Here is a 27021-nt window from a genome sequence, read left to right as displayed (position 1 = left end):
TATGCAATGCCCTTTGAACTTTTTTGTTGCAATGTATCCTCTTTCATGTTTTCTCCCATGCTAATCTCTTCAGACAAAGAGCATTGCCCGGATCATCAGGTCATCAGATCATCAGATTCATGCCTGCCCCTCGCCCCCCTCCGTCGCACCACTCTCCAACGCAGCAGCCTTCTCCGACCCCAAAAGCCACTCGACAACCTGTCTGCCCGCAGACATCTCGCCCGCGCCCTCCGCCACCGGCTGGTTCGAACCCTCGCCCTCGCCCTGGTCCTCGCCGAGTGTCATCTCGATTTCTTGCGTCTGGCCATTCTCATTACCGGCCCCGTTCCCGTTCTCCTCGGCAGACGCATCCCACGCCGTGCGCTCCGCCAGAAACACGGCGTCGTGGCCGGCATCGTTCTTGATGGCGATGTCGGCGCCGGCCTCGACGAGCGCCTTGACGCATTCCAGATGCGTGTTCAGCGCTGCCCAGTGCAGGGGCGTGTTGCCGGAATGGTTGCGGTGGTTGACGAATGCTGTGCGCTGGGCGGTGTCTGTGCTGGAGAGCTTTTGGAGGAGGGTGTTGAGGATTTCTGGTTTTGTTAGTGATCCATTATCAATAAGAATAAGAATAACAGCAAGAATAAAAATGAAGTCATAAGTAGAAGAATATGAGAAATTGATACCAATGTTTCCATTCGCTGCTGGAAAGTGCAGCACGCAGGACCCCGTGCCGCCCTCGCTCTCGTCTTCCATGTCAATGGCCGAAGCCACGATCTGCGCTTCGGCGCAGCTGTGCTGGGAAGCTAGGTTGGCAATGTCTGCAGTGAGTGCCTCGAGGTCTCCTGCTCGGGCATCATAAATGAGATCGTCGATTGCCTCTGTGGAGAGAGTGATGGGCACTGCCGGCTTGGGCTTTGGTGTTGTTGAGGCAGCCATAGGGGGCTCAGTTCTGATGTTTCTTTTCTTTCTTTTCTTCTGGTTGTGACACTGGATAGGCTTTTCGCCTAGCTTTTGACTGTCTGATGATGCCAACCAGGGAATCCCGTTGCTTCTGCTTCTGCTTCCTTTTTTTCTTTTTTCTTTTTCTTTTTTTTTTTTTTTTTTTTTAATCGAAGCAGGCTTGATATTGAACTGGTCGCGACGTTAGCAAATTCGCTCATTAACCATAGCATGGTTGTAAAAAAAAAAAAAAGGAATGACAGGCTCTAATAGATTGGCACGTCTTCCAATACGAGACTGATCAGCAGCATCTTCGCAAGACTTCCATGCTGGGCCATCAAAGCCTTGATAAGCGCATCCGAAGCAATGCACCGAACTCTAATGCAGGGGGAAAAGCGCGGGTTTGCGGGACGGCCACCTGAAACAAATACTCAAGCCCCAGGGAAATCATCAGTTCTTACCTCTGTGTTTGGACTTGAATTCTCAGCGCGGATGTTCTTGGTCAAAGCTGCCCGCTACCCTCGAGAGAAACTTTGATATCGTAGGTCATGTGACTTATAGTGGGGTGGTCCACGACTCCGGCGCCCTATTTTATTCCTGTGACAAGACCAGTGTTTCTAATTCAAGGACAGTCAAGTGGGTAAATTAATTTGGCTTCATAGTACAAAGTCTGTGCTGACCTCTCAAGGAATTCATATAAAAAAAACGCCTAAATCCCACAATCCGGTGGGATGGTATCTCAAAGCTCCATGATGCGAATGGCCACAATATGCGAAACAAGTACAATGGAGCAGGCGCCCGGGCACAGCAAAGCGCTGGACCGCCCCCTCTCTCTCCTTCCCCCTTAGGTATGGCCTCCGGGTCAATCCCGTAACCAAGCCCGGCGTTTCTCTTCCTTCTTTTCGCGGCGCTTCTCCTTAAACATCTTCAGCTCTTTCTTGCTGAGTTTCTTGGCGCTACGTTCTGCGCGGAGACTGCGGCCGTCGTGGGTGTTGGCCGCGGAGTCGACATCGAAAAACGCGTTCATCTGGCGATGGGCCTTGTTCTGGTCGGAATAGTTGTCGGGATTGATATCGGTAGCCTGCCATCGGCCCGTGAACCGGTTGAACGAGCCGGTGGCGGCGTATGCTGCCGACGGGTCCAGCCCGGTGGCACTTGAGTCCGGTTGGGCCTGCTCTTCGTACTGCTGCGCATAGGGGGCGTTCGGATCATAGTCGCCGTGTATGGCCGGGTTGTAGCCGCCAACAGCGGGGGCTTTGGGTTTGGGTGCGGGCGTCGGCGCGTCGGAGCCCGCCGCGTTAGGCACTCGAGGGTTGTCCCACTGCGAGACTCCGGTGAACCGGTTGTAGAAGTAGTATGCCTGGGCGTTGTTGTCCCACACAGGTTCCCAGCCATCGTCCTCGGCCGGGCCCGGGGGCGCCTCGTCGGGGAGCGGTGGTGGGACCTCATCGGGCAAAGGTGGCGCAGAGGCCTGGTCGTCTTCCTTGTCCTCGCTTGGTTGTGATCCTGTCTCCTCTCCATCATCCTCCTCTTCCTCTTCCTTTTTTTGCTGTTCGGATGTGTCTTGATCCTCGGGATTATCTTTATGCAGTGGCTTGGTCTCGCGCTTCTCGTCAGTCCTAGGTTGGGGCGATCCGGGGGCGGAGGGGCTGCCCGCACCCTCCTCTGGGGTAGGTGCTGAAGTATTTGACTGTGCTGGCATCCTGGGTATTAGCTCTGCTGCTTTTAGGCAGATGATTAATAGAGCGTAGGAGCGGGATATCGCGGAGGTCAATTTCAGCTCTCAAGCTGCGGGATTGGTGGAGCGGCATTTCGACTTCACCGCCTCATGTCGATCGTTATTTGGTGCCTGAGGCGGCTATGTATACATCAATTAGATGCTGCTTCAAATAAGAAAACAAAATAGAAGGATAAATGGCTGATTAAATTTCTTTTTATGCTTTTCTTGGAAACCACCACAGCTTTCTAGGGTACCCTAAACTTATTACTCCATAAATACTACTATAGTAGGCAAATGGCCTGAGTATACGAGGTGATATATATTCGAATGACAAGGTATGTTGTCCTCTAAAAGACATGGCAAAGCCGCAAAAGCATTGAATAGGGAAGCCTGCACTAGTTTGCAATATCAAGAAGTAATGATTCTTGAAATATCTTATATCATCGTTTTAAGCATCTGACTAGTTTGATAAGCTCGCTACGATATCATCATGAATCGGTCTACTTCCCTAAACTAATGAGATTATTTGATTGGCTTACTGCCCAAGGACCTGAAACATAAATGTAGGGGCACCTTGTGGCCCGCATGAACCACCTGAAACACGACCTCCGGGCTAATACTTTTATGAGGAATGTTTCGGAATGAAACATAGTCTGCAAGGAGGCCGGTAAGTGCAAACGTTATGCCAATGGCTCCCCAATACTTGGTATTTGCAGCACTCAATTGAGGATGCACAGAAGCAGGCCCGAAAGGTTAGGAAGTAGAGCGAATATCTGGTTAATCTGCAAATATATAAAAGTTTATTTAAGAGATAACTGATTAATTAAGCAGTTATTATTAATTTCTGGATAAATTCATTTAAATTGACAGTTCATAGACATTTGTAGGGTGAGGTGTGTCAATGACCAAGATATATATCCATAGAAATTGTAAACTAAATTTCATCTTATGAGAACTCATAGCAAATGAACAGCTACAAAATTAAACATAACCTTGCTAGGCTAGCCATGGTCATAAGATTAAATTTATTTAAATAATTAATAGCATTTAGAAAGTAGATTGGCTGGTTAATTGATCTCTTAGCATGGATTGGCAGGGGCTCTGCTCTATGGCCAGACAAATACAAACTCAGAGGCTTAAATCAGTTCGAAATATACTTCTGATGTGAGAGCCCAATGATACCATGTAACTATAATTATGTGACCAGACACTAAACTTAACCGATAACATGCTCATTTCCCACCGTGCGGCCCAAGTTAGATCCCCTACTATAGATCATCAACACCCCAGACCTGTGGTCACAACCTCAAGCAACAAAGGCTAAATTTCTGGGATAAACACAGCACCGAGCATATATGAAAATCAAAGGCGTCATCAGTTGCAGTCGACTAATTTCCCTGGATTGTTCATGACAATCGAGACAACTACAAATGACTCATAGAACAATAGTGAAATTGCGATGTACAGCGGATAGATTCAGATGGACTGCCAAAAGACCATTCCAATTGAAAGGGGGCTTTGTGAACCTGATTTAATTTCAAGAGGATACAACGTCGACATGGCCGCGATCATGGTAGGGATGCGAAGATGGGGCTAAGATTGCTTGGCTCAGAATGGGAATGGCTTGATCCAAGCCCTAACAAACACCGCAAATAAATGGTCCACAACAACAGGAACCGCAACGACGCAATCTCAATGCATTCAGGAAAAATAGACTAGTCTTCACCCAATAATAGAGGTGTCTGATTTGGAAATGACTGTGCCTGTACCTACCGTTACGGTGCTTAATTCTTGGGGGTGGTTCAAGGGAGTCACAACTATGAAGGAGAAAGCCTCGACCCTCCCTGTGCCGACGGTCTCAGGGGAAATTTCACCACCCACAGGGCGATCCCTTGCTGATGATTGCCATGCTCGATGCACTCCACAAATCTTGTGAGCTCCGAAGCAGGGTATGGCTACGTACGGAACCAGGAACCTTTTCGCAAAGTGTTTTGCAGGGCTGGTAGCATGCCTTAGTTCCCGAGCAGGTGCAGGAACGGGGATAGCCAAGACCAATATCCACCAAGGAGAACGGGTTCCTGAGCCCCCCTGTGGGGGGGGGGGGGGTTGGTGGCTGGCACAGCGTTAGTCCTGGGACCCACATCCCGAACTACGTGTAGTTGCAACTATTCATGGTCATACTGCAGAGGTTAAGCTTACGTTAGTCGCGGGTGGCAGAGCGCATGATGCCGGAAGATTGCTGTCATTGTGATAGGGAGTTCCCCAGAGTATCAGTTGATATCGTCGATCTGGGAGCCTGTTTTCAGGAATCTGTAGATACTCCACTAGAAACAGGCACAAGGAACGGATCAGCAAAGGACAAATGTGGGCACCGAACAGAGCTAGCTAGGACAATTCAGTGAGCTAGGACTTCAAGCATACCAGGGTAAGTGGTTCGGTCGCGTGAAGGTCGGCCATTGCAACTGGTAGATCCATACCAGGGGGTCCAGGAGAGAGCATTCGTTGGACGGCAGACCCTCCCCAGTGGAGCGATCTCCCCCTCCCTTTCCTTACATGTGGCATTCCTGGAGGGCATGGACGAGGATTCTGTGAAGGAAAACAAACAGGAGTTGGCCATGGTAGCAGCCGGCCCGGCACGCACACAGACCGCCACCGAAGTGTATAAAGGCGTGGTCGTTCATCGCCCTTCCATCCGTTCTTCATCCGCATCACTCTCTTTAATCTTCTCTTCTGAAGTACAGTCTTCTAAAAATCACAAAAACCCACAAATTACTCCGAGTCTTCTCGTTCAAATCCAACCCCACAGACACAATGCAGTTCACTCTGTCCGCTCTCGTCCTCGGCCTTGCCGGCTCGGTTGTTGCTCTGCCTCCTGGTGGCCCTAACGCTGGTGGTCAGGGCAACGGCAACGGTGTTGGCAACAAGGGCAACAACAACGTCAAGTTCCCCGTCCCTGACGACATGACCGTCAAGCAGGCTCAGGCCAAGTGCGGTGACCAGGCTCAGCTCTCCTGCTGCAACAAGGCCACCTACGCTGGTGACACCACCGATGTCAACTCGGGCATGCTGGGCGGCACCCTGAGCAACCTGATCGGCTCTGGCTCTGGTGCCGACGGTCTCGGTCTCTTCGACCAGTGCTCCAAGCTCGACCTCCAGATCCCCATCATTGCCATCCCCATCCAGGACCTGGTCAACCAGAAGTGCAAGCAGAACATTGCCTGCTGCCAGAACTCCCCCTCCAGCGCCGTGAGTATCAACCAGTCCATCGGTATTGTATCCTTTACTAACAACACCTCTAGAACTCGGACCTGGTCGGCGTTGGCCTGCCTTGCGTTGCCCTCGGCTCCATCATCTAAGTTCTCTACCTTGTATTCTGGCCTTGTGCTTGAAGCAATGGTGGCCCTGTCGGGTCTCTGGGCCTTGGTCTAGTTGGCCTTGACATGAACGCGCGAGTGGGTCGTTGTCGATTCTCGGGATGGAAACAGGTGGCTGGCGATTGTTTGAATAGTTAGAAACCTGTTGTTTGCGCCGTCCGTGTATCATTAACCGTGTCGTGTGGCACTCCTCGGAGAAAGAAGACTGTTTGATTTGCGTTGATGTTGACATGGTGCTTTTGCTTCTTGCTTGTTGCATTGGAACCGATTCGAGCTGCTGCCTCAACCGGACTTCTTCGCATACATATCTTTAATATTAGAGTTGCGTTGTTACTTGTCCTTGTAGAGCTTATCCATTTGGTGCCAACACTTTGGGTCCTTTCCAATTACTCGTCACGCCTATCCCCTACTAGCCGGGTACTCTTGTATACAAGTAGTGTACAAGCATTAGGCGATGTCATCACCCACATCACCAGCTCTATCTAGTATCATTCATTGATATCATCCTCTTCTTCAGTACTTTACTTAAGCGATGGGTCAAGTCTCATTGCTTCATTCTGGAAAAGCACTTTTCCTTTTCTTCTTCTCCGATCTGAATCCATACTTTCTATATACACTTTCTCTATCACCCGGTTACATTGCCCTTCCCATCAACCCAACCCCCCACACGCCCATCCCCCTACCCCAATCTTTGCGACTATGCTTATCCCCCCATTTCCGATGAGACATTTCCTCCACAGGACTCTCGTCTTCGGTAATAACATGGCCATCGAGCCATTTCGGTGAAGATGGGCTACGCAATGACTTCAGCGAAAGTGAAGACCGCGGCATCTTCACACTGCAGCGATCCCTAAGCATGGCAGTCATCGATCTCCTGTTCTTGGCCGCAGACCCTTTTTTCACTTGCGACGGCTTCTTCTCCTTCTCATTCCCATCTTGGTTTTCTTTCTCAGAACAACCCGAACCAGTCGATGACCCCTTGTTCTCCCCATCCTTCTCCTTCAACTTTTCCTCAGTTTCAATCGGACCCTGTAGTTTCTTGGTCGGTGTATCATGCGGCGAATGCACCGTATCCAGCTTCAGAATCGGATACTCGGGCCTCGAAAGTGTCTTCGCCGTCCGACTTGACACCGAATCCGGTGTCTGGATCCCGTCGAAGAGTGTCTGGATCTTCACATCGCCTCCCTGTAATCTCTTCCGTGCCGGCAACTCCGACGGCTGGACCACGTCGTGCGACGAGTGGTGCACGATCGTCGACGTGGACTCGATGCTCTCTGCTTGGGCGAACGACACGGTCTCGGAATTGCTTTTGATCAGATCCTTGGACTCGTCGCCCCGTCGTGGTTGGGTGCTTGAGAGGCGGCGCGAGAGCTTGTTGTTGCGCATGCGGCGGGCCATGGATGTGATGAAGCCCATGATGAACGGAATGGATTGGACTTTGATTTAGTCTGGTGTATTTCCTGTAATGGCTGTACTGAGGATGCTTCCAAGGTTGGGGAAATGATCTGAATCGAGAGGGGTGTTTCTTTGTTATCATGGATGATATCGGGGCAAGGGAGAGAAAGAGAGATTGTACGCCAAAGAAACCATTTAAATTTAGCCATTTAGTTCCACGCTGGGAGATGTGCAGTACTATGCGTCTCCTCCCCGGGCTTGATCGTGATGGGTCTGGTTCAGTTTCCTGCAGTGTAACTAATGGGGATCATTGATCGCCTGGGAGTATAGTATTATTCGCAAAGTACGAGTGCTTCTCAGATACTTATGAGCCATCGTCTTAATGTAACAGCTACTACTACCCTAAAACTAGCATACTGGCAGACAAAGAAAACCCCTACGACAGGGGGATTCCAAGGGTACCGGGGGGTACATCGAGTATACCGAGTATACCTGCATGATCTGCTTGTCCCTCAGAGACAGACAGAGAAAAAAAAAGAATTATAATAATCACAAATAAGTCCCCATGATCGTCGCCGATCATCAGCAGATCATGACAAGTCCAATCATTACCGCGGACATTCCCTGGATGATCGACAAAGGTGCATGCAAGGATGACTCCACAATTGCCCTCGAGTCTGGCTGCATCTCAAATACCCGAGACACACCCGGTGCACGAGCAGATACATCACTGTCTCGGCCAAAGGTTGTTCGATGCTGACGAAGTTGAGATGCTCTGATGAGGTTGGAATCAGTCTAGATTTGGTCTGGTATGCCGTTGGTACGAGGCATTTCTTTCACAGAGTGTCGATCAGAGATCATGAACCCTAAGGAATGTCTATTGAGAATGTGCCCAGCCAACATGGGATACCGCCGCCCTTGGCGAATCTTAGCACCCTTGAATCCCCCCTCCCTCGTCTGGTCTGCAGTAGAATGACGTTCTTCTCGATGCAGGGCATTCGGCTAGGGGTCGTCCATCTCGTGGTTTGCATTATGTTTGAAACTGTGCAATAGATAATACGGAACACTAGAACCAATCGAGCAATATTCCAGGTTAACAGGATCTATGTATTCATCCATACAAAGCAATCTTAAATCATATCCAAAGACTCTAATGACCCACTTTAGAGCTTGCTGGCCGGAGACTCGCTGTACAACGCCCGGGTTCGGTTCATAGCCTCCAGGGCCTCCTTCTCGATGCGAGTGAGCAACTCGTTGCAGGTAGGGATATCATGGATCAACCCGATGACCTGACCGGCCGTCCACACCTGCATGAAAGATTAGATATTCATACCCAAGAGAGAGAAAAAAAAAAAAAAAAAAAAACCAGAACCAAAGAAGAAAGATCACTTACGCCAAAGTTAACATCCCCATTCAAGAAGACCTGGCGACCGCGCTGGCCACTGACAAACGGCCCAATCTCCTTGAATTCCCCCGTCGTGCTCTCTTTCTCCACCTTCAGGGCATCCTGGGTAACCTTGTTGGCAAAGAGGCGGGTAGTGTTCTTCCAGCGGCGCAGCACCAGAGCAGTGTCAGTCTCCTGGGCATTGACGATGGCCTCCTTGACCCTCTGGTGAATCGGCGCCTCGACGGTGCTCATAAAGCGAGTCCCCATATTGATCCCCTCAGCACCAAGCGCCAGCGCCGCCGCCAACCCCTGGCCATCGGCAAACCCACCCGAGGCAATAAACGGAACCCCCAAGTCCTGACGCGCACGGCTCAAGAGGATGAAATTGGTGATATCGTTCTCACCGACATGGCCGGCGCACTCGAATCCGTCAATGGACAGGAAATCCACGCCGAGCTTGACGGCGGATTTGGCGTGCCGGATCGTGGTGCACTTGTGCAGGATAATCGTGTTGGCCTTCTTCAACTGCGAAATCACCGGGCCCGGGTTGTTGCCGGCGGTCTCGACGATCTTGATTCCCTCGTCGATGATGACTTGGGCGTAGGCGCCGTAATCCGGGGGCACCAGGGCGGGGAGGAGGGTCAGGTTGATGCCGAATGGGTTCTTGGTCAGGGTGCGACATTTGCGGATCTCTTTTCGTAGGTCTTCAGGGGTTGGCTGGGTTAGGGCGGTGATCTTGAGTGGGGTGAATGTTAGAATATCGCATTTGCGGGCTGGGGCATGTGGCAAGTCGAGCAAATCTGAAACGTACTATTCCCAGTCCGCCGGCGTTGCTGACTGCCGAGGCCAGCTCGGCATATCCCACCCACTGCATGCCTCCTTGCACCACGGGCACTATAGACGATCAGCAGCTAGTCCACGAGTGTGAGTGACGACCATTTCGTACCGCGAATGCCCAGCCTGCGCGTCAGGGCTGTGTTGAACGGCATCTTGGAAACGGCACCGATGGGTATCTAATCTGATCGCGGGAGAGCGGAGTATACGGAGACGTCTCGAGGGGTAATGTAGATGACTCGACGATAATCAGGGGCAAAGCGATAAATGCCCTGAGCAGGATTCAAGTAGAAGTAGGATGATCGCGGGAATAGGAGATTACTGAGCGTTAAAAAGCACCGAGTGACCCCCAATGGACCGCGGACCTCAGCTGTGGGGGAGCGTCGAGTTGCCGAGGTTCGGGGAGACGCACCGTTTATCGATTAGTCGCACCGTTGGCATAAGAATTATGCCGAGAGCGTCTTCAATATCGACACCTCTCTATATCTTTATTTCAACTACTTTGATGAAACAAAAGATTGACTGCTCGCATCGACATCACGTCGAAGATCAAATCAACCGGTGCATGTGAACCCGGGGACTTGGGCCAGTTGCCACGGTGCTGGAACATGGATATTCAGGAATAAGTGTATTCACGTAGCTTGACCCGAGGCAGCATATTCTCTGCTCAGCGGATATTCAGAGTATGTTCAGAGTAATAGCAATGTCGAGACATCCATGGATCCAGGCTGTGGCCATGGATAGCAGGCAACCCATCCCTACGTTGGCATCGATATTGCTGGATACGCCTCGGCCATTGCTGTACCTGGCCTTGATCGCACTTCCCAGCAAAATATCCAACTTCAATCTACATTCTGATAACAATATCATGTAACCCTGATATGAAACCCATCCGGCTCATGGACAGAGACAAATGGGCGATTAACGACGGGACTCTCCTTCTCAGAGTCTCGTAGATCCCTCTGCGATCACGACAGAAAGCCGCAACCAGTGAGAGAACGCTGAGCACGTCGACCTCATCCCGGCGAACCGGCAGGCGACGTGAGCGGAGACTCATAGAAGAAAGAAAGAGTGAGAATAGGGGGAGAGAGAAAGTTCGGGCAAAAGTGGGCAACAAGCGAGACCGTCACATGACCGTAAAAAGGATCATCCGACTGGGTAATGCGGGCGCTGCCATTGGCCCTGCCGGGCGTCAATCCCGTGACGGCACACCCGAGGTTGTCCGTTCCGATCGTTCGCGAGAGCCTCTTCTTTCTTGTCCTGAAGCGTTGAGAGAGTCTTGAACTCCATTGTCTCATCATGTTCTCACAGAAGGTTGCTCAGCAGTCGCTGCGACGGCGTAGGTGTATCTTCTCCCCCTCCAGTCGGCACTATCACTGACCTGTCCCAGTTGCCGTCCAGCAGCCGGCCGCCATGCGCTGGTCGATGATGCGCGCCTCTCCTGTCGCCGTCGCCCTGGGAAAGAATGTCCAGACGAGGTCAGTTGCTTCAAAGATTATATCAACAATGCGATAGTGTCTCGTTATTGCCTCATTGTGGCAGCCGACCCAAAAGAATCCTACGTCATCTACCAGTCCCAACGCGCGCGACTAACTCTCTCTCTCTTTTGTTCTTCAGACCCGTCACCTCGTCCCCTAACACTGAGGACCCGACCCAGATCCTGGCCAAGCAGCGCCTCAACCGCCCCGTCGCCCCTCACCTGGCCATCTACAAGCCTCAGATCGGGTGGGTCGCCAGTTCCCTGCACCGGATCACGGGCGTTGCCCTCTCGGGTAGTTTGTACCTGTGGGCCACGGCCTACCTCGTCTCGCCCGCGCTCGGCTGGCACCTGGAGTCGGCCTCGATGGTCGCCGCTTTCGGTGCCCTTCCTCTCGTGGCCAAGGTTCTGCTCAAGGCTACCATGGCCCTGCCCTTCACCTTCCACTGCATGAACGGGGTGCGCCACCTGATGTGGGATCTCGGCCGAGGCCTCACCAACCCCACCATTATCAAGAGCGGCTGGACTGTGGTGGGCCTGAGCGTTGCCAGTGCGCTCACTCTTGCTTTCATTTGATCTGTTCCGTCATACCTCTCTTGGGTCTCCTTGTGTTATTAAAGTGGTTTCTTTTTTTCTTTGTTCGGACAACATGAAACATGAATTGGGTCTCTCGGAGCAAGCTCTCAAGACCTGGATTTTTTCCCCCTTTGTATATTTCTTAGATGGGTTGGAAAACTATCTCTGTTGAATGGTTCTTTAACCTTGCATTCAAGTCTTCGGTTGTTCCTACACATTGATATGGACATCTGCAATGGTTTAAGATGAATGATCCAATTTCTCACTGAGATTGTTTTAGTACACCATTACTCCGGGGATTTCCCTTTGCCAGTCTAAATATCCCAACTGAAGAAGATAAGGGGGAAAACAAATATGAAGCATCCAGCTAGGCCCAGGCTCTTTCCATTGGTCCACCAACCACACCAATTATTCCCCCGTCATGCCTGGTTCTGTCACAGACAGAAGAGTCGTGTCGATGGAATTGAGCATTACAGTATGCTTCGTTCATGCATGTCCCTCGATACTGACAGTTTGATGAAATGAGAAATATTCCGAATGATGGTCTGTTTTATATATGTTGGCGTCTCTCCGGTGAGGACCTCTTCCTTTTTAAGATATACTTACTTATTTAGCCAATTTCCGTCAACGCCAACAAAGAGAAACCATAGCAAGTGGTTTTTTCATGCGGGACTCGGCGGCGGGTTGGGAGGAAATGGCCTCGGCGAGGGTGGATCCTGCACTGAGTGATCGCTGGCCGGGATACCCTCAATAATAGGGTTGATAGTCAGAGCTGGTGAGGTTTTGGTAGTCCGTGGAGCAGAGATTGACAGATTGAAGGGCGACATCTTTCTCTTTTCTTGCTAATTTGAGGGAGATGGTGAGGAAGAAGCAAAGAGAAGTAGATCGGAGATAAAGTTAGGGCTAGAGGCCAAGACAACAGAGGACAAGTAAAGACAGCCCAACAGCAGAATAGGGTTAACCAGAGACTGATTTGAAAGTAAAGAATAAATGAAAATCAAGATCTCTCACGCAGGCCGAACCCCCCGAATTTATTACATCTGCGATCCTGAGCACCTGGGAGCTTCCTCGGAGACAAGTTGTACACCGCCATCCTGTCCAGCATCCCAATCAGGGTTCATAGAAGCCGTTTGGAGAAGGGCAGGATTTTTATTTATTTATTTGTTTTATTCTTATTTTCCTTTTCTCTGCAGATTGTAGGATTCACTCCAAAAAGATCTGGAAATCTCGGTTGAGTCTGCAAGGGCCCGGCCCGGTAAACTTGATGTATAAAGCATACCGGAGAAATAAAACTCTGAAGAGTCCACTCCCAGCAGCTGAGTGACGGAGAAAAATGAAAATAATCACAATAATAAAACAATAGATTCTGCACACATGTGAAGATCGTTTCCCCAGAATCTCTTCCCTGATGGAGGCTGCAGATTCCAGTGGAGTGACACCAGCGGTCTGAGCCGTTAGTTGCCGGCTTCTTGCAGTGATCATCTTCATGAAGAAATGGGGGTTTAGTTAGGTCAGTTTGCCTAAAACGGATCCGCCACTCTATATTACCACGGCGGCTGCTAGCCGCGATCGTCTCTAAGCGATTGATGGTCTCGGGTTGAACAGCTGTGGGTATTTATATATAGATCTGTGTACTGTGAGATGAAACAATGTACTGTGTTCATGCTTGATTGATTGTGTTCAGGCATCGAGATTGAGTGGAGAAAAAGTTAGGGCCTAGCCTGTATATTCGAATATAAGCACCTAAATCACTCTTTATCTACCCCAGGTTCTCATCATAAGACATTTGTAAACACATTTCCACAAGAAACTGTGCATACAGAGTATGATTTCGCAAGCACGGAATAGCAGCACACGTGGATCATGTCTTGCCTCCGGTACCACAAATCTCTTGCTTCGTTCAGGATTGGGGGGTAGCGAGGGCTTCCATCGCACAACCGGCCGTTTTCCTGCAGCCAGTCAAACAACCCGGACAGAGGCATGGGATACCCTAAGCCGCCACTCTCCTCGATTGTCTGCCAACATCCGACGGCAAGATCCAGTAATTACCAAGGCCACCTATACTTCACACCTCAGCTGTGTTTCTCTGCAAAATGATGTCCAGATGAATTGTATACAGAGAAGATCACCGAATATTCTCTGGAGCTACTTCTCCCCAGGACCATCTAGAATCTTACTACTTCGAGGTTTTGTTGTTGCTCGGCAGCGGCTAGAGACCTGTATCCCGGTGGTTGGGCCGCGCTTAGGGCCTGTTGCGGCACATCTTGCAGAGCTCTTGATCCAGTCGGGTAGATGGGTCATGTTACTTGGCTGCACCCTCAGACCTCTTGCATAGCATTCGAAGAAGTACAAGAATTTCCTTTATAGGCCCAACCTCTGGCCATCATATCCATAGAAGGATGTTGCTGGTCAAACAGACGGGTAGAATGCACTTAGCGAAGCTTCGAGACTTCTTAGAGTGCCGGTAAGAGTTGGGTCTTGTGATTGCTGCTATGGAAAGATGCATCCACGCCGGGGAAAGTTGATTGCGAGGATCAGAGCTGGCTGATGGAGAATATCAACCAGACAATGGAGCTTACGACCTCCGAGCAACGCAGTCAACATAGACTGGATCCGTCAAACAGCGGTATAGCGGTATGAAGTAGCTTCCAACGTCGACGATCTGACCGCCAGACACCCAAAACCATACATGCCTCGGGTGTTTATAGAGCATCCGCGACCAATTATCACAACACAACTGGATTTCACTTGGCTGCCACCGCGAGGCGTTGCATGAGTTGCTTCAGACTTGACGCCATTTCAAGCCAAGCATTTGGAGCCGAAGAACAACAAGAGGCCACCCAGCGGTGAAGGTCCTGGGTCCTCCCACCCCGTTCAAATTGCGTGTTAATCCGCTGAATTGGCAATCGAAGACGCAAATTCCCCAGAGCAAGCAGACAGGGAAAGTTCCTCGGAATTGCCTGATGGAAATAGGGTCAATTCGGAGAAAAACATGGGCCGGCAGTATTACACCGCCCGCCGAATTTCTTTCCTTCACCTCCATCACCGGCTTTTCGGCCGCAGACCACCGTTTCCATGGCTTCGAATTTGTCCGTTCGAGCGGTCAGAACCGCTTGCATTGCATCAAAGGCCCGCCCAGCTGCGGGTCTGATGCCCTGCCGCTCTCTGAGCTCGATGCCAGACGTGCCGACCGCGGAATCAGACAAGCCCCGATGGTCCTACACTCCGCCGCGCGCAAAGGCGCCTTTTAGTCTCCGGATGAACTCCAAGCGCCCCAGTTTCCACGTCAACACGGATCCCACCCTCCTCGACCAATTCTACATCCGCATGCTGGGGAATGGCGGCGACCGAATGCTCTCGGATGAGCTCAAGTGGTTGGCGGTGACACATAAGAGTTTTGACCAAGGGCGTCGCGGGTTCAATGACCGATTGGCCTTCCTAGGTATGGAATGGCTGGTGCAATTAAGTTGAAAAATGTGCCACTGACAAGGCTTTTCGTTGTTAGGCAAGCGAATCGTGCAATTGCAGACATCGCTGGCCCTGGTGCAGCGGGAGACCCCCAGCGCCCCCGTCACCAAGGACGAGTATGGCCGCGTGCCCTTCGTCCATCCGGCTCTCAACGGGCTGAAAAACCTTTCGTCAGACACCAAGGGCTTCATCACCGATCGCTCGAAGCTTGCGGATCTCGCCCAGAAGTACCAAATGCAGAATGTGATTCGATGGAACCCCGCCAAGGTTTGCTTTGCCCTGACCTGTTCTCGTTGAGTGCTTTTTGCTAATGCTTCTCCCTGTAGCCTGATAATCTCTACCGATCCGGCCTTGAGCTCGTCCTTGCGAACGCTTTGTACGCGGTTGTTGGTGCCGTTTCGTTGGAAAAAGGGGGCAAAGTTGCCAACAAGGTGGCCCAGGACCGAATCCTCGAACCATTGGGAGTGTAAAACAGTCCTGTGAAAGGGATTGGGACTCGGACAATGGCTCCCAGAGCATTTTCAGGGCGTTCTCATGTTTGATATTGCCTTCTCTGGCAGATTGATTCTCTACAGAATTTCTGGAGGACTCTCTGCCTGTGGATGTACATGTACTATTATACGCGGACTCGGTTTTGTGATTTTCCTCCGCTTATATTGCAAAATACCATTTATCATTGAAGAAATGTCCGGTTCCTCTGACACCGCCCGAGTAACAGTGAGCAAAATACTCGGCCAGCTCTTATGGAACCCTCTTTGCGATGCCTAGTCTCCGCACCTCTGTATCGCAAGTCCAGTAATAGAAGAAACTGACAGCTGTCCGACAGAAAGTCAAACAAGCCACAGCAAATCCTAGGGACTTTGGTACTGTCTTGCACTGTCTGATGAGAGCGTTGGGAGAAGAAAAGAAGAAGAAACACGCGCGGCAGAGATTTTGAGCGGCCAAACACGCTAAGCCGCTTGGGGAGAGCATCTCCACTATGCGGGCATCGCCAACAATCGACTCTTCTCTCTCTCCCTTCCTTCCTCTCTTTCTCCTTGTTCTTGTCTCGAGTTCTATTTCACCTCGATTATTACCACTTCGACCTCGGCATTGAATCCATCGGTCATGTTGCAGTAGGGCGCAGAATGTGCCTTTGTTGTCCTTCCGCCTCCCACTCAGAGACCAGATAATCAACTTTACCGACACCGCTCACCGATCTACTACTCCCTTGACGACGCCATGGCATCGGCTCTCTTTTTCTTGGACCTGAAGGGCAAGGTGGGTGCTGGAATACCGATCTCGATCCCGAGGCAGCGCCGGTGCCACCGGAGGCGCCCCAATGCCCAGAAACATGCCACTCTGACCAGCTTATATATAGACCCTTCTGGCCCGCAACTATCGCGGGGATATCCCCATGTCCGCAGTCGAGCAATTTCCTACCCTCCTGAGCGAAGCCGAAGAAGAAAGCTCCGCAGTGCCTCCCTGTTTCTCCCACGAGGGAATCAACGTATGTCGCATGTGCCTGCTTGCCCCATCCGCTTCTCCTCTGCTCGCCCCCGCTTCACGTTGGTGCGCGCACCCCCTGACGCTCATGACTCCTGGTTTAGTACCTTTATATCCGCCACAGCAACCTTTATATCCTCGCCTTGACCAAGAGAAACACAAATGCCACCGAGATCCTGCTCTTCCTCCACAAGATCGTGGAGGTGTTCACCGAATACTTCAAGGTGCTGGAGGAGGAAAGTATTCGGGATAACTTTGTCATCATTTACGAATTGCTGGACGAGATGATGGACTTTGGATACCCGCAGACAACAGAAAGCAAGATCCTGCAAGAGTAAGCTCTGCCCGCTGGATCCCCTTGATGAAACATGATGGGGCACGTGGATGACTCGAGAACACCATGACTGATGGGAGCGCATCATCTAGGTACATTACCCAAGAATCACACAAGCTGGACGTTCAAGCACGACCACCGATTGCCGTCACAAACGCCGTCTCGTGGCGTAGTGAAGGGATACGCTACCGCAAGAATGAGGTCTTCCTGGACGTGGTCGAGTCTTTGAACCTCCTCGTATCAGCAAACGGAAACGTCCTGCGGTCCGAGATTCTGGGTGCGGTCAAGATGAAGTGCTATCTGAGTGGTATGCCCGAGCTGCGACTGGGCCTGAACGACAAGGTCATGTTCGAGACGACGGGTCGCGCCACCCGAGGCAAGGCCGTCGAGATGGAGGATGTCAAGTTCCACCAGTGTGTCCGACTGTCGCGCTTCGAAAACGACCGAACAATTAGCTTCATCCCGCCGGACGGAGAGTTCGAGCTCATGAGCTATCGGTTGAACACGCAGGTCAAGCCGTTGATCTGGGTGGAGTGTCTGGTAGAATCGCACTCGGGGTCGCGAATCGAATATATGCTCAAGGTCAGTGCCGCACATCGCCTTTCACCCGCTGTCCTCTCAAAATAGGACACAATGCTGACCTACCCAACAGGCCAAAGCCCAATTCAAACGCCGCAGCACCGCCAACAACGTCGAGATCCTTGTCCCCGTCCCCGAGGACGCGGACTCGCCCCGCTTCCGCACCAACATCGGCACTGTTCACTACGCACCCGAGAAATCGGCCATCATCTGGAAGATCAAGCAGTTTGGCGGCGGCAAGGAATTCCTCATGCGGGCGGAGCTGGGTCTGCCGTCCGTCAAGGGGGACGACGAGCACGGTGGCGGTATGACTGGCGGGTTCGGAGGCAGCATGGGCGGCACTGGGCATGTGGGCAAGGCGAAGCGGCCCATCAACGTCAAGTTTGAGATCCCCTACTTTACCACCAGTGGTATTCAAGTGCGTTACTTGAAGATCATTGAACCGAAGGTAAGCCTCATTCCCCTTTTTTATTTATTTATTTTATTTTCTATTGTTGTTTTACTTTCCCTTCCCCCCCAAAGCTGACCACTTCTGCAGCTGCAATATCCCTCTCTTCCCTGGGTGCGATACATCACACAATCGGGAGACATTGCCGTCCGCATGCCGGACGTCCAATAAGGTGTTCTTCTTGATCTTTTTCTTTACCTTTTTTTTATGTGGATGGATTGATTTGTACAGCCCTTCCTCGTTTTATCTCCTCCTTTCAACCCCCCCCCCATTGAGGCCGGCCGGTCCGATAGATAATCAAGTTCCCACCTGTTCTTACCCCTCCCTCATCTGCCTTGGATCTGCATTAGTTAGATGCTTGAAAAAGTAAAAAAATATAGAGACAGAAGGCGTTGAGGTGAGATGCTGCGACGATCTGCAATCACACTCCGTAGGCTGGTTTCGAACTCTGCCTGGGAAGTATTTATCTCGAAGATGAATTCGCATGTGCACTCAACTCTATGGAATAGGCCAGAAGATAGGATTGTATGATGAAGTATATGGATTCCATTTACTACCGAGATCCTTGAACATGCTTCCCCAAAGGCAGAAAAAACCAACAGCCGAGATGATAGGAATATGAGATTTGGAAGGCGAGAAAAAAAAAGTGAAGACAATCAAGAAAATGCCAGGGTATCTCAATTCTCAGAACGGCGAAGGAGAAGAAGGAAATAAAAGGAAAGATAGAGAGAGAGAGAGAAAGAGAAATGCATTGTTCATACCGCAACGCCGTTCAATCAGCGCCTGTGTTGAGGTTTTCAGACCAAAATAAGAAAAATGAAAGGGAAAAGGTAAAGGAATAAAAACATCCTGCCTGTACATGGCAAAGCCTCATCCGCCTCGAACGCTGAAAAGAATATGAAGATTGAGAATTCAGGTTAAGAGTTCAGTCCGTTCGTAGCATGGTCCTCAGGTGTCTCGGGGGAGGAAGTGGGAAGCCATCGCCACGGCCTCCGGCGGCCGCTTTAGAGAAGCCCTCGCGGGCGAGCATGGTATTGAGCACGGCGCAATTGTAGGCAGCTTCGCCGGGGGGCACGACGAGGAAGATATAGGTGTTGTCGGTAAAGCGGCCGAGGAAGATGTTGAACTGAGGGGTTTTGGTATGCATGACGACGAAGCCGGCTGAGGCTGGGGTGGTGAGGGTATTGCGGGCGGCGCAGTGCTTGAAGGCCTTCATGATATTGGAGAGACGCTCGTGGCGGTCGTAAATGGGGTTGAGGTCGCCGACCTCGGACGTGACCGAGGTGACGGTGAGGAAAGTCGAACGCTCGAACAAAATGACTTCTTCGGCGTCAATCTTCTTAGCGAATGCTGTCAGGAAGCGTTCGATGACTGTGAGGTTCGGGATGAGCTTGTGCACGATCCCCGCCCACGCCTTGTATAGGGACTGGTCCCAGATGCTGCTGCCGAAGGTGTCGACCCGGAAGTGCGCGGACCGGCTTCGGATCAGCGCTGAACGCTCTTCGTAGATACGTTGTCGGTGCTCGCCCTGAATGAGGTCCATCTTATGAACGAGACAAAATACATAGGCGTTCGGGCTGAACTCGCGCAGTGCTTCGATGATGGCATTGTACGTGTCTAGGTCGCGCTCCACCTCACGCGACTCAATGTCGAAGACATAGATCAGGACGGCGACGTCTGAAAAGATGTTGCCTCGTTGGGATGCGAGGTATGTTTCCATGAACGCATCTTGTCTGCGATTGAGATGCAAAGACGATTGTCAGCCGATTTCGATAACTTTCCCAAATTGACAATTAGTCCAATTGAGACTCACCCTCCACAATCCCACAGATTGAGTGTGAGATTGCCCATGAATTTGACATGGCTGTGCTCCACGTCAATGGTCGCCCCCAGCCGCCGCACATCCTTGGCCACGTAGTTGCTGAAGATAATCGAGCGCATCGAAGATTTCCCCGAGCCACTCTTGCCCATCAAGAGCACCTTTCTCTTCTTCTTCCGGGCATCCATGATGTTGGTCTTGTGGTGGAGGTTGAGCTCGGATGCCCCGCAAGAGTGGGGAGCTGCTCGGATTGTTCTCGAAGGGGGCTCAAGGCCTGCGCAACGATGTAGTTGCGCTGGTGGATGTAAATGGCTGTTATGATTGTGGGGGGCACATCGTTTGGCCTCGTCCAGGAAATTGGAGACTTGAGAGCACGAGAAGAGGGGGAACGCAGCGCTTGAGCTTGATGCGGAGATGCGGATCAACGTTGCACCGGTCGATCACCTGACTCGATATTTGTCTAAATAAAACAGGAATAGATCAATAAATATCTTAATTTCCATAGTATGAGATGGTGAGTTATTCCAATTGAAATTATAGCAGTCAGATATTTTTCATCTCCTGTGGCTGGTGTTCGAGGTCGAGTCTGCAAGCTCAAGCCAGAGCCGAGGCAACGGGATGACGACATGTCTCAGTTGTACTACTTCAAGGTTAGATACCAACCAAATTTTAGCACATTCCTAGCCATCAGCTAGAATTGTTGATTTTCTCTCATGTGGATATACAGATATAAAGCTATGCAGTAACAGGACATGGCTGATTGGGGATAATGATAGGATAGCGCAAAACCCAGTCAGAGGGCCGAAAGAGACAAGAAAAAAGCTCGAAGAATTAAAAAGAAAATCACTGAGACCAAGATATGCCAAGAGGACTAGATCGATGGAAACCAAAAATAAACAAGTTCATAAGGACAAGCGCCAGTCCAAAATGAATAATAAGATGAACCGAGAGTTCTGGCGCAATCAGGTATTGAAACAGTAATTAATGTGTTTCTGAAGTATTAGAAGACGGTGCCATCGGATCGAATCATAATCGGCGGTTCCTTGGTGTTCGGCCTCGAGAACTCTGCGATCTCGCGTCCGCCCTATGCTTCTGGTTAGAATCCACTGACTCGTTAGACATCCTCTCACACTCACCTTCCAACTACCAGCCTCTAGCATCTGGGCCAAGTTCAGTTCATCATCTGAGTCCTTCACTCCCAATTGCGAGTTGACTTCATAGAGGAGCTCGTCCAAGAAGCCGACAGTCACGGCCCGCCATTCAACAATCACATCGTCATCGGTAGAAAAGAGTGGGACCACCTCGACATTGGGCTGACCCTTGATTCGGGAATTTTCTCTGTATGCATGAACGCCGCGCTCCATGTCCTCGGGTTTGAGACTCAATAGCCCCATATCAACCAGAAGACCGCCATTGCGGTATTCAGGAAGACCTGTGAGAAGATCGCTGCCGGCGAAATGGATGTGCATCAACTTGGACATGGGGACCATGATGGAGTAGCAGAGCCATTGGGTCAGCTTATGGAATGGAATGATACTCTCCCACTTTTGTGCGGGAGGGGAGCTGGGGAGATCCGAGCACACCCAGGCGTCTCCGATCGACACGCCGTCGATTTGGGTCCGCGAAGGAGGCCAGATTGGCGAAAGTCCATCCATGAGACCAGTCCACAGAGTGGTGATCGGAACAATTGGCACAGAGGAAGCAAGAGTCGACGGATGGCCAAGAAGATAGTCTGTTCTTAGATTGTTAGCGGTTGAGCAGGGTATGAGTGGATAGTGGTAGGTAGCTCACCCAGCATATTGCCTGGTCTCGCATCCACCCCAAAGAAATCTTGGTTGTTCAGAGCTTCGGAGAGCCGCACCAACAGCCCTGCACGACCTTCGATCCCAGCCAACGGATTCTGCTCCGAATGTTGCATCCCCTTGGCCAGAGTATCCACCGTCACCTTCTTTAAGCCGGCTCCGTCGACCTGGCATGGCTCCGTAGGGTCGCTGCTGAAAAGACCAGTCTTGAACATCTCCAGACTGGCCACGGCCAGGCCTTCACTGCGCGCATAGATCTTGCCAGACTCTTTAGACCGGTACGACCATTTGGTGCCAGCACCTGCATCGAGCAGAACCGATACCACAAACAGGTCAATCAGGCGTCGGGTGCGTTCTTGGGCGTCGATGCGGCTGGGCCAAGATTGGAGGAGTTGATTGATCCGCGGCCTCCCACCAACGTCGAAATGTTGCCAGCGACCATGAGGGGGAATATTTTCATAGTCTGGCGCATAGTCTCTCTTTCAGTCCGGGGGCAGGCCCATTATTAGCGTCTCCATTCACATGCGGGCGCAGGGTCGCGCTACCTTGATGATTGACACCACATAGGACGCTGTGGCCTCGAACTTGCTCATGTCCACATCGAAGTGGTTTAGTTGGTTCTTCTTGGCCTTGTCCAGGACGAGCGTGGCGCGCTCGCGAACGGCGTGGATGCTTCGTAGATAGGCGGCGGGGTCTAACGCTGGGTCTGGTGGCCGCGTGATGGGAAGCTCGGGGATGGAGGCTGGCGGACCTGTCCCCTTGTACCCTGGCGACCTTAAGGATGCATTTGACGTGTGGGCGCTGTTGACGGATACAAAAGACTCCCGGTCGTCCTTATCGCTATGAATCGAGTTCTTGGAATCTTTGCGCTTGAAGAGGCCCATGTTATGCGAATGCCAGGGAGTGACAGCTCCCTAATGTTGAAAGAAACAAACAAAAATCAACCCCGTGGAGAGAGAGAAAGAAAGAGGAAGAGAGCGGGATGAAGCGGAGATAAGGAGGGCAAGAGGAGGGGAAGGTGATGGCTATCAGGTCGGGTTCCCCCTGTGTTTTTCGAATTTTTCTCTCGAAACATGCAGGTAATTTCCAGTAGGTATTTCTCATTGGCTCTGTGTTTATTTCTGACTATTTCCCATGTATTCTCGAGCTCAGCTCGCAGGCGGGGCGGTCGGTGACCGAGCTCTCTCGAGGTCATTTAGCTGCGAGGTGGTCCGATCAATTAATCTCAGTTAATTTTCACTCTCATAAAGACACGAAAAAGAAGAGAGAAGTTTCAGGGCAATCTACTAAATTACTTGTGCCCGGGTTATTCTGAGAGAAACAGTGCAAGGGGGGGAAGAAGAGGGGGGTGGGGAGAGCTTGGAGCTCGTACCGGGTACCACCCACCAGCCCACAATTTGTCTGCAGAGAGCGGTACTTGGTACGGGCAGCTCAATTGCTTTGCGAGGTACTACGATGGTCTCAAGCGAGAATTGACCAGTCGAAATTCCAGTTCCATATTGTGTCTGTTGTGCAAGTGTTAAAAAAAAAAGAAAAGAAATAGAATGATTAAAATAAAGAGAACTGGAAACTCTCCAGACCCGTCGCCAACGGAATGGTGCAACGTCCGGTACACGGTACGTGTATAGATCGGATATCGATCAGCCCATCCCCCCCAATTACAGTGGGCCCAGTCATGGCCTGTGGACCACACGGTCCCTGCCAAGCTGACTGGCCCATGCGCATCGCGTTAATCGAGTCTGCGAATCTCTAGTTCCCACACGGGGGTGCATCCCGAATCCTTCCTACCTGCGGATCTTGATGCTGAAATCCTTCGAGGGGGAAGCCATGGACTGGATGTAGATCCTTTCTTGGGTCCATTTGTGCCTTGAGGATTTAGAAATGGTCGTGATCCAATTAGACTCCAATGAATCCAAATCACACCAAGGTTCTGACCATACAGTTTGACGCGAACGTGCCCGGGCTGAAGCCCTAGTCAGCGCTAGTATACGCAAGTATAGAAGCCATCGGCAAGGGGGCAAGGACTCCAGTTGTGATAGATTGGCCTCTTAACATCAAATCCTGTACTAATACTAGTCATCTATTCTCACCTCCCCTGTCAAGACCCGAAATTAAATAGTGGACTGTGCGAGAGAAAAAAAAAATTCACCGAAGGATTGCGCTGTCATGCCCCGTCCCATGATCGACTTCCTTTCTGGTACATACTCCACATCTTTACATGTATACATGTACAGTATCTCCCGTAGCGTATAATACTGTACAAAGTCTCAGGATCTGGCCTCCTGACACACACCTTCTCTACTGCAACAGACCCCCCAAACCCAACAAAGGTGGGAAGCACGGGCGTAGCCACTGCATCGGGTCCACGTTTCATATTGACTCGATTAACGGCCAGGGATGGTGAACCTGTCATTTTTACGGGAGATTGGGCTGTGGAAAGACAAGGGGGCTGTTGTTAATGACGATCTAGGGGGCAGGAATCGGCAACGCCGCAACTTTATGGTCCGCTTCATTCTTTCAATTCGTTACCGCGCGGCTCACTACCGAGAGACTCCGCTATTGGTAAACAAAGCGGAGACTTGACTTTAGCGGGCTCATTTATTGATGGATTTTTGTTTCTCGCACGGGCACATTGGGTTTGTTCTGGGCAACCAAAACATTGGGTGCTGCCCAACGACTGAAATAAGTAAAAGGACGAATATCCCGTTCTTAAAGACATCATAAGAATCATCATCAAAAAGGAAAAAAAAAAAAAATAGAATGTAAAATAGAATATAAAAAGCCGATCAGAAGGCAAGAATAGATGTAAAAAGTGCAAAGTGACTGCGAGTGTGTATACTTGGGATAGAAGTTTGAGAGTTGGCTCTGGAAGAAGTCAGGCCCTCGTTGAAGTCAGTTAGCACTTAAGTAAAGGATGATCATTACCATGGTATACAAAAGTACCATCTTCTGACAGTAGGCTCGTGAAGGGTATTGATAGGGGCACCCCAAAATTTTCGCTATTGGCACCCCAAAAAAGATTACATAATTTTTTCTTATGTAATCTTTTTTTCTCCCACTTCCATCACCATAGCAACCATATACTACATATATACTCTATCTTCTGCTTCATCTCTTTTTCTACTCTACTATTACCCTACTAGTTTGATATGCAGCGAATCTATGCTAGTAGGGTTACCCTAGAGGCCCCGCTTGGTATATGCACCAATTATTGGACGAGTACTATGGGGTTACCATGCAAGCATCGAATTGCTGATTTGCTCGCAAAAAAAGAAGCAATCCCATTGGCTGATATTCATCCATTCTGGCGAATTAGGGTTGAAGATTCATCTGATATCGCCTGGCAGCCACTGCTAAATCCCCGAATTCAGCCTGCTGCTTTCCCAAAAAGGCAATCTACGCAGATATCAGATGGGAGCGAGGGGGCTAGACCAATCAAAAAAAGGAAGGCCCCCCCAAAGTGTTCGAATTGCGGCGAAATTGGGCATACATATCGAAGTTGCCCTATTGCCAAATAGGGTAATCTGTTTTTGGTGGTTAGGATAAGAGGATCATGTGATTAGAGATGTGGTTGAAAATTATCATGTGATTAGAAAATAGATCAAAAAAGATTACATAAGCGTTTTGGGGTGCCAATAGCGAAAATTTTGGGGTGCCCCTATCAATACCCGCTCGTGAAGTCTATATTACGTGATCGTCACTTCACTTCCACTCTTATACTAACGAATATTAGGAATATGCCTGGTTTTGATGTAGAGTTACAGCTCCAAATGTATTTTTGTGTCCAACTTCTCTAGTTTGGTCACTAACCCAATTCTAAACCTAATGATCGGAACCTGTGCGAAGCTACAGACATTCTGGAATGCCACATAGCCCTTTGATTCTTATGTGATTGTTAAATTTCAGAGGTTTACTCTAGTAGAATACATAACCCGAGTACGAGGCAAAAAATGAACTCGATCCACGAAATAATCAGACAGCAACCTTGGGAATGGCCCGTAGACACAGCCGTCATACCTTTATTCACTTCTGTTATTAGCTCCTGCCTCTTCCTTCTTTAATCAAATTCCTCATCTTTTCCCATGCTCTGAACTATGGAGCCCATGCCCGATGACCACGCGACAAGGCGCGCTCGCTTGAGAGACAAATACAACCAGTGGCATCACACCTCGTGCAGACGTTGAGATCCCAACCCAAGGAAGTTTATTCAAGTGATGAACTTGCCAACCTTGGAGTTTCCCTTGCAACCTTCGACCCTGACAGTCAAACCTTCCTCGACTCCAACGCTTGTCTATTTGATCCTCTATCCTCGGAGGCGCTTGGGAAGTATTCTTTGGTCAAGTCCGAACTTAACGGGGGTGCCATCGACTACTACTTCAATTTTGATGATATTTATTATCACCCTACAAATGCCAAAAACCCCTCTACTGCAAATCCGTCATTATCTTACTATCCTCTACACTCATTACGAGAAAGAGTGTGAAGGCGACATCGAGTTTTTGAACGAAGTCACTGGATGGGACGAGATCAAGTAAGTTAGAAGCCCTCACTTTATTGAGTTATTATACTACTATGGAATTCCTTTTACTTAGACACGACAACCCATTCCACCATAGCCCAAAAGGACTGTTACTTGGCTGTGGGCCTCTAAGTTGGGATAGTAAGTCTAAGCGCGAGTGGTGTCTTAAACTCCGAGTCTCGCCTATCTACAGTTTTTTGCGGAAGGCTGAGGCGCCCTTCAATCTTTTTGTTCGTTACTTTGCCTGTGAGCCTCGAGATGGCCCGGAGTATGAATTCTACAATGATGGGGAGGCTACACCCACCCACGCTCCTGAGTATGTCACTTCGTCACCCGAAATCAATAAAGTGTCCATTCCAAGGAAGATGATGCCATGTTTACTGAAGAACCGTGGATCTACATTTCTACATGTTGACGCAATAGATTCCACAGGACGAACGGACGAAGAATTCGCGTTCCATTTACGACAGAGACAGCTCTGAAAAATTAGAAAGGGATCTACAATATGTGCTTTGATGGTTCTTATTACGGATATCAAAAGGCTAGCTCATGAGCAAGTCTATTTAAGCAGAGAGTGTAGCATGCCTATGAACCCCCGAGAATTTGAGAATTCTACATCAAATAGCCCAGGATATATAGAATATATACTTATAGACCTAGCTCATTGGCATTGTGCTGTTTGTATACTTCCCAAGGCACCAATATCACGTGCACACACCACTCCACCGTCATCCCCACATGCAGGGAGGACCGCGCACTTGGAGATCAATGCGACTTCCATGCAAGAGCCCATTGACTTTTTTTCCCCCTTCATATTTGCTGCCTGGCTTACTGGTGAGATTATGGATCACTTACTGCCCCTCAACCCCACCTCCTAATCCTC

At 50.2% G+C, this 27021-nt stretch overlaps 11 protein-coding genes across 11 annotated transcripts; 5 read left to right on the top strand and 6 right to left on the bottom strand.

Annotated features, from left to right (window-relative positions):
• Positions 1 to 117: 117 nt before the first annotated feature.
• NUU61_002092 (ankyrin repeat domain-containing protein) lies at positions 118 to 918 on the bottom strand (the record flags this gene model as incomplete). The annotated part of the gene is made up of 2 exons (XM_056652674.1): positions 118 to 572; positions 666 to 918. The coding sequence occupies 2 exons, from the start codon at positions 916 to 918 to the stop codon at positions 118 to 120; spliced, it is 708 nt and encodes a 235-aa protein (XP_056513741.1).
• Positions 919 to 1783: 865 nt separating this feature from the next.
• NUU61_002091 (WW domain-containing protein) lies at positions 1784 to 2623 on the bottom strand (the record flags this gene model as incomplete). Its single annotated transcript, XM_056652673.1, has 1 exon — positions 1784 to 2623. The coding sequence occupies one exon, from the start codon at positions 2621 to 2623 to the stop codon at positions 1784 to 1786; it is 840 nt and encodes a 279-aa protein (XP_056513740.1).
• Positions 2624 to 5452: 2829 nt separating this feature from the next.
• NUU61_002090 (hydrophobin family protein) lies at positions 5453 to 5997 on the top strand (the record flags this gene model as incomplete). The annotated part of the gene is made up of 2 exons (XM_056652672.1): positions 5453 to 5887; positions 5941 to 5997. 2 exons carry the CDS (start codon positions 5453 to 5455, stop codon positions 5995 to 5997), a joined length of 492 nt encoding a protein of 163 aa, XP_056513739.1.
• A 651-nt stretch (positions 5998 to 6648) lies between these two features.
• On the bottom strand, positions 6649 to 7431 carry NUU61_002089 (uncharacterized protein; the record flags this gene model as incomplete). Its single annotated transcript, XM_056652671.1, has 1 exon — positions 6649 to 7431. The coding sequence occupies one exon, from the start codon at positions 7429 to 7431 to the stop codon at positions 6649 to 6651; it is 783 nt and encodes a 260-aa protein (XP_056513738.1).
• A 1142-nt stretch (positions 7432 to 8573) lies between these two features.
• NUU61_002088 (NAD(P)H-dependent flavin oxidoreductase) lies at positions 8574 to 9786 on the bottom strand (the record flags this gene model as incomplete). Its single annotated transcript, XM_056652670.1, has 4 exons — positions 8574 to 8717; positions 8804 to 9532; positions 9609 to 9691; positions 9744 to 9786. The coding sequence occupies 4 exons, from the start codon at positions 9784 to 9786 to the stop codon at positions 8574 to 8576; spliced, it is 999 nt and encodes a 332-aa protein (XP_056513737.1).
• A 1144-nt stretch (positions 9787 to 10930) lies between these two features.
• On the top strand, positions 10931 to 11684 carry NUU61_002087 (uncharacterized protein; the record flags this gene model as incomplete). The annotated part of the gene is made up of 3 exons (XM_056652669.1): positions 10931 to 10970; positions 11022 to 11109; positions 11249 to 11684. 3 exons carry the CDS (start codon positions 10931 to 10933, stop codon positions 11682 to 11684), a joined length of 564 nt encoding a protein of 187 aa, XP_056513736.1.
• Positions 11685 to 14657: 2973 nt separating this feature from the next.
• NUU61_002086 (mitochondrial 54S ribosomal protein mL57) lies at positions 14658 to 15622 on the top strand (the record flags this gene model as incomplete). The annotated part of the gene is made up of 3 exons (XM_056652668.1): positions 14658 to 15126; positions 15190 to 15419; positions 15479 to 15622. Coding segments are annotated over 3 exons (843 nt in total), but the record flags the coding sequence as incomplete, so codon positions are not given.
• A 751-nt stretch (positions 15623 to 16373) lies between these two features.
• On the top strand, positions 16374 to 18169 carry NUU61_002085 (AP-1 complex subunit mu; the record flags this gene model as incomplete). The annotated part of the gene is made up of 6 exons (XM_056652667.1): positions 16374 to 16412; positions 16513 to 16641; positions 16742 to 16971; positions 17064 to 17553; positions 17624 to 17998; positions 18089 to 18169. 6 exons carry the CDS (start codon positions 16374 to 16376, stop codon positions 18167 to 18169), a joined length of 1344 nt encoding a protein of 447 aa, XP_056513734.1.
• A 754-nt stretch (positions 18170 to 18923) lies between these two features.
• On the bottom strand, positions 18924 to 20005 carry NUU61_002084 (Rag GTPase GTR1; the record flags this gene model as incomplete). The annotated part of the gene is made up of 2 exons (XM_056652666.1): positions 18924 to 19731; positions 19812 to 20005. The coding sequence occupies 2 exons, from the start codon at positions 20003 to 20005 to the stop codon at positions 18924 to 18926; spliced, it is 1002 nt and encodes a 333-aa protein (XP_056513733.1).
• An 812-nt stretch (positions 20006 to 20817) lies between these two features.
• Positions 20818 to 22503, bottom strand: NUU61_002083 (URC4/urg3 family protein; the record flags this gene model as incomplete). Its single annotated transcript, XM_056652665.1, has 4 exons — positions 20818 to 20901; positions 20954 to 21549; positions 21609 to 22098; positions 22165 to 22503. 4 exons carry the CDS (start codon positions 22501 to 22503, stop codon positions 20818 to 20820), a joined length of 1509 nt encoding a protein of 502 aa, XP_056513732.1.
• A 3330-nt stretch (positions 22504 to 25833) lies between these two features.
• NUU61_002082 (uncharacterized protein) lies at positions 25834 to 26620 on the top strand (the record flags this gene model as incomplete). The annotated part of the gene is made up of 2 exons (XM_056652664.1): positions 25834 to 26150; positions 26212 to 26620. The coding sequence occupies 2 exons, from the start codon at positions 25834 to 25836 to the stop codon at positions 26618 to 26620; spliced, it is 726 nt and encodes a 241-aa protein (XP_056513731.1).
• Positions 26621 to 27021: the final 401 nt, after the last annotated feature.

This window comes from Penicillium alfredii, assembly GCF_028826965.1.
Source record: "Penicillium alfredii strain IBT 34128 chromosome Unknown utg000004l_segment0_segment0, whole genome shotgun sequence".
In the NCBI taxonomy this organism is placed as follows: Eukaryota; Fungi; Ascomycota; class Eurotiomycetes; order Eurotiales; family Aspergillaceae; genus Penicillium; species Penicillium alfredii.
The sequence above is the reverse complement of the archived record's forward strand: the minus strand, read 5'-3'. Positions and strand labels throughout refer to the sequence as shown.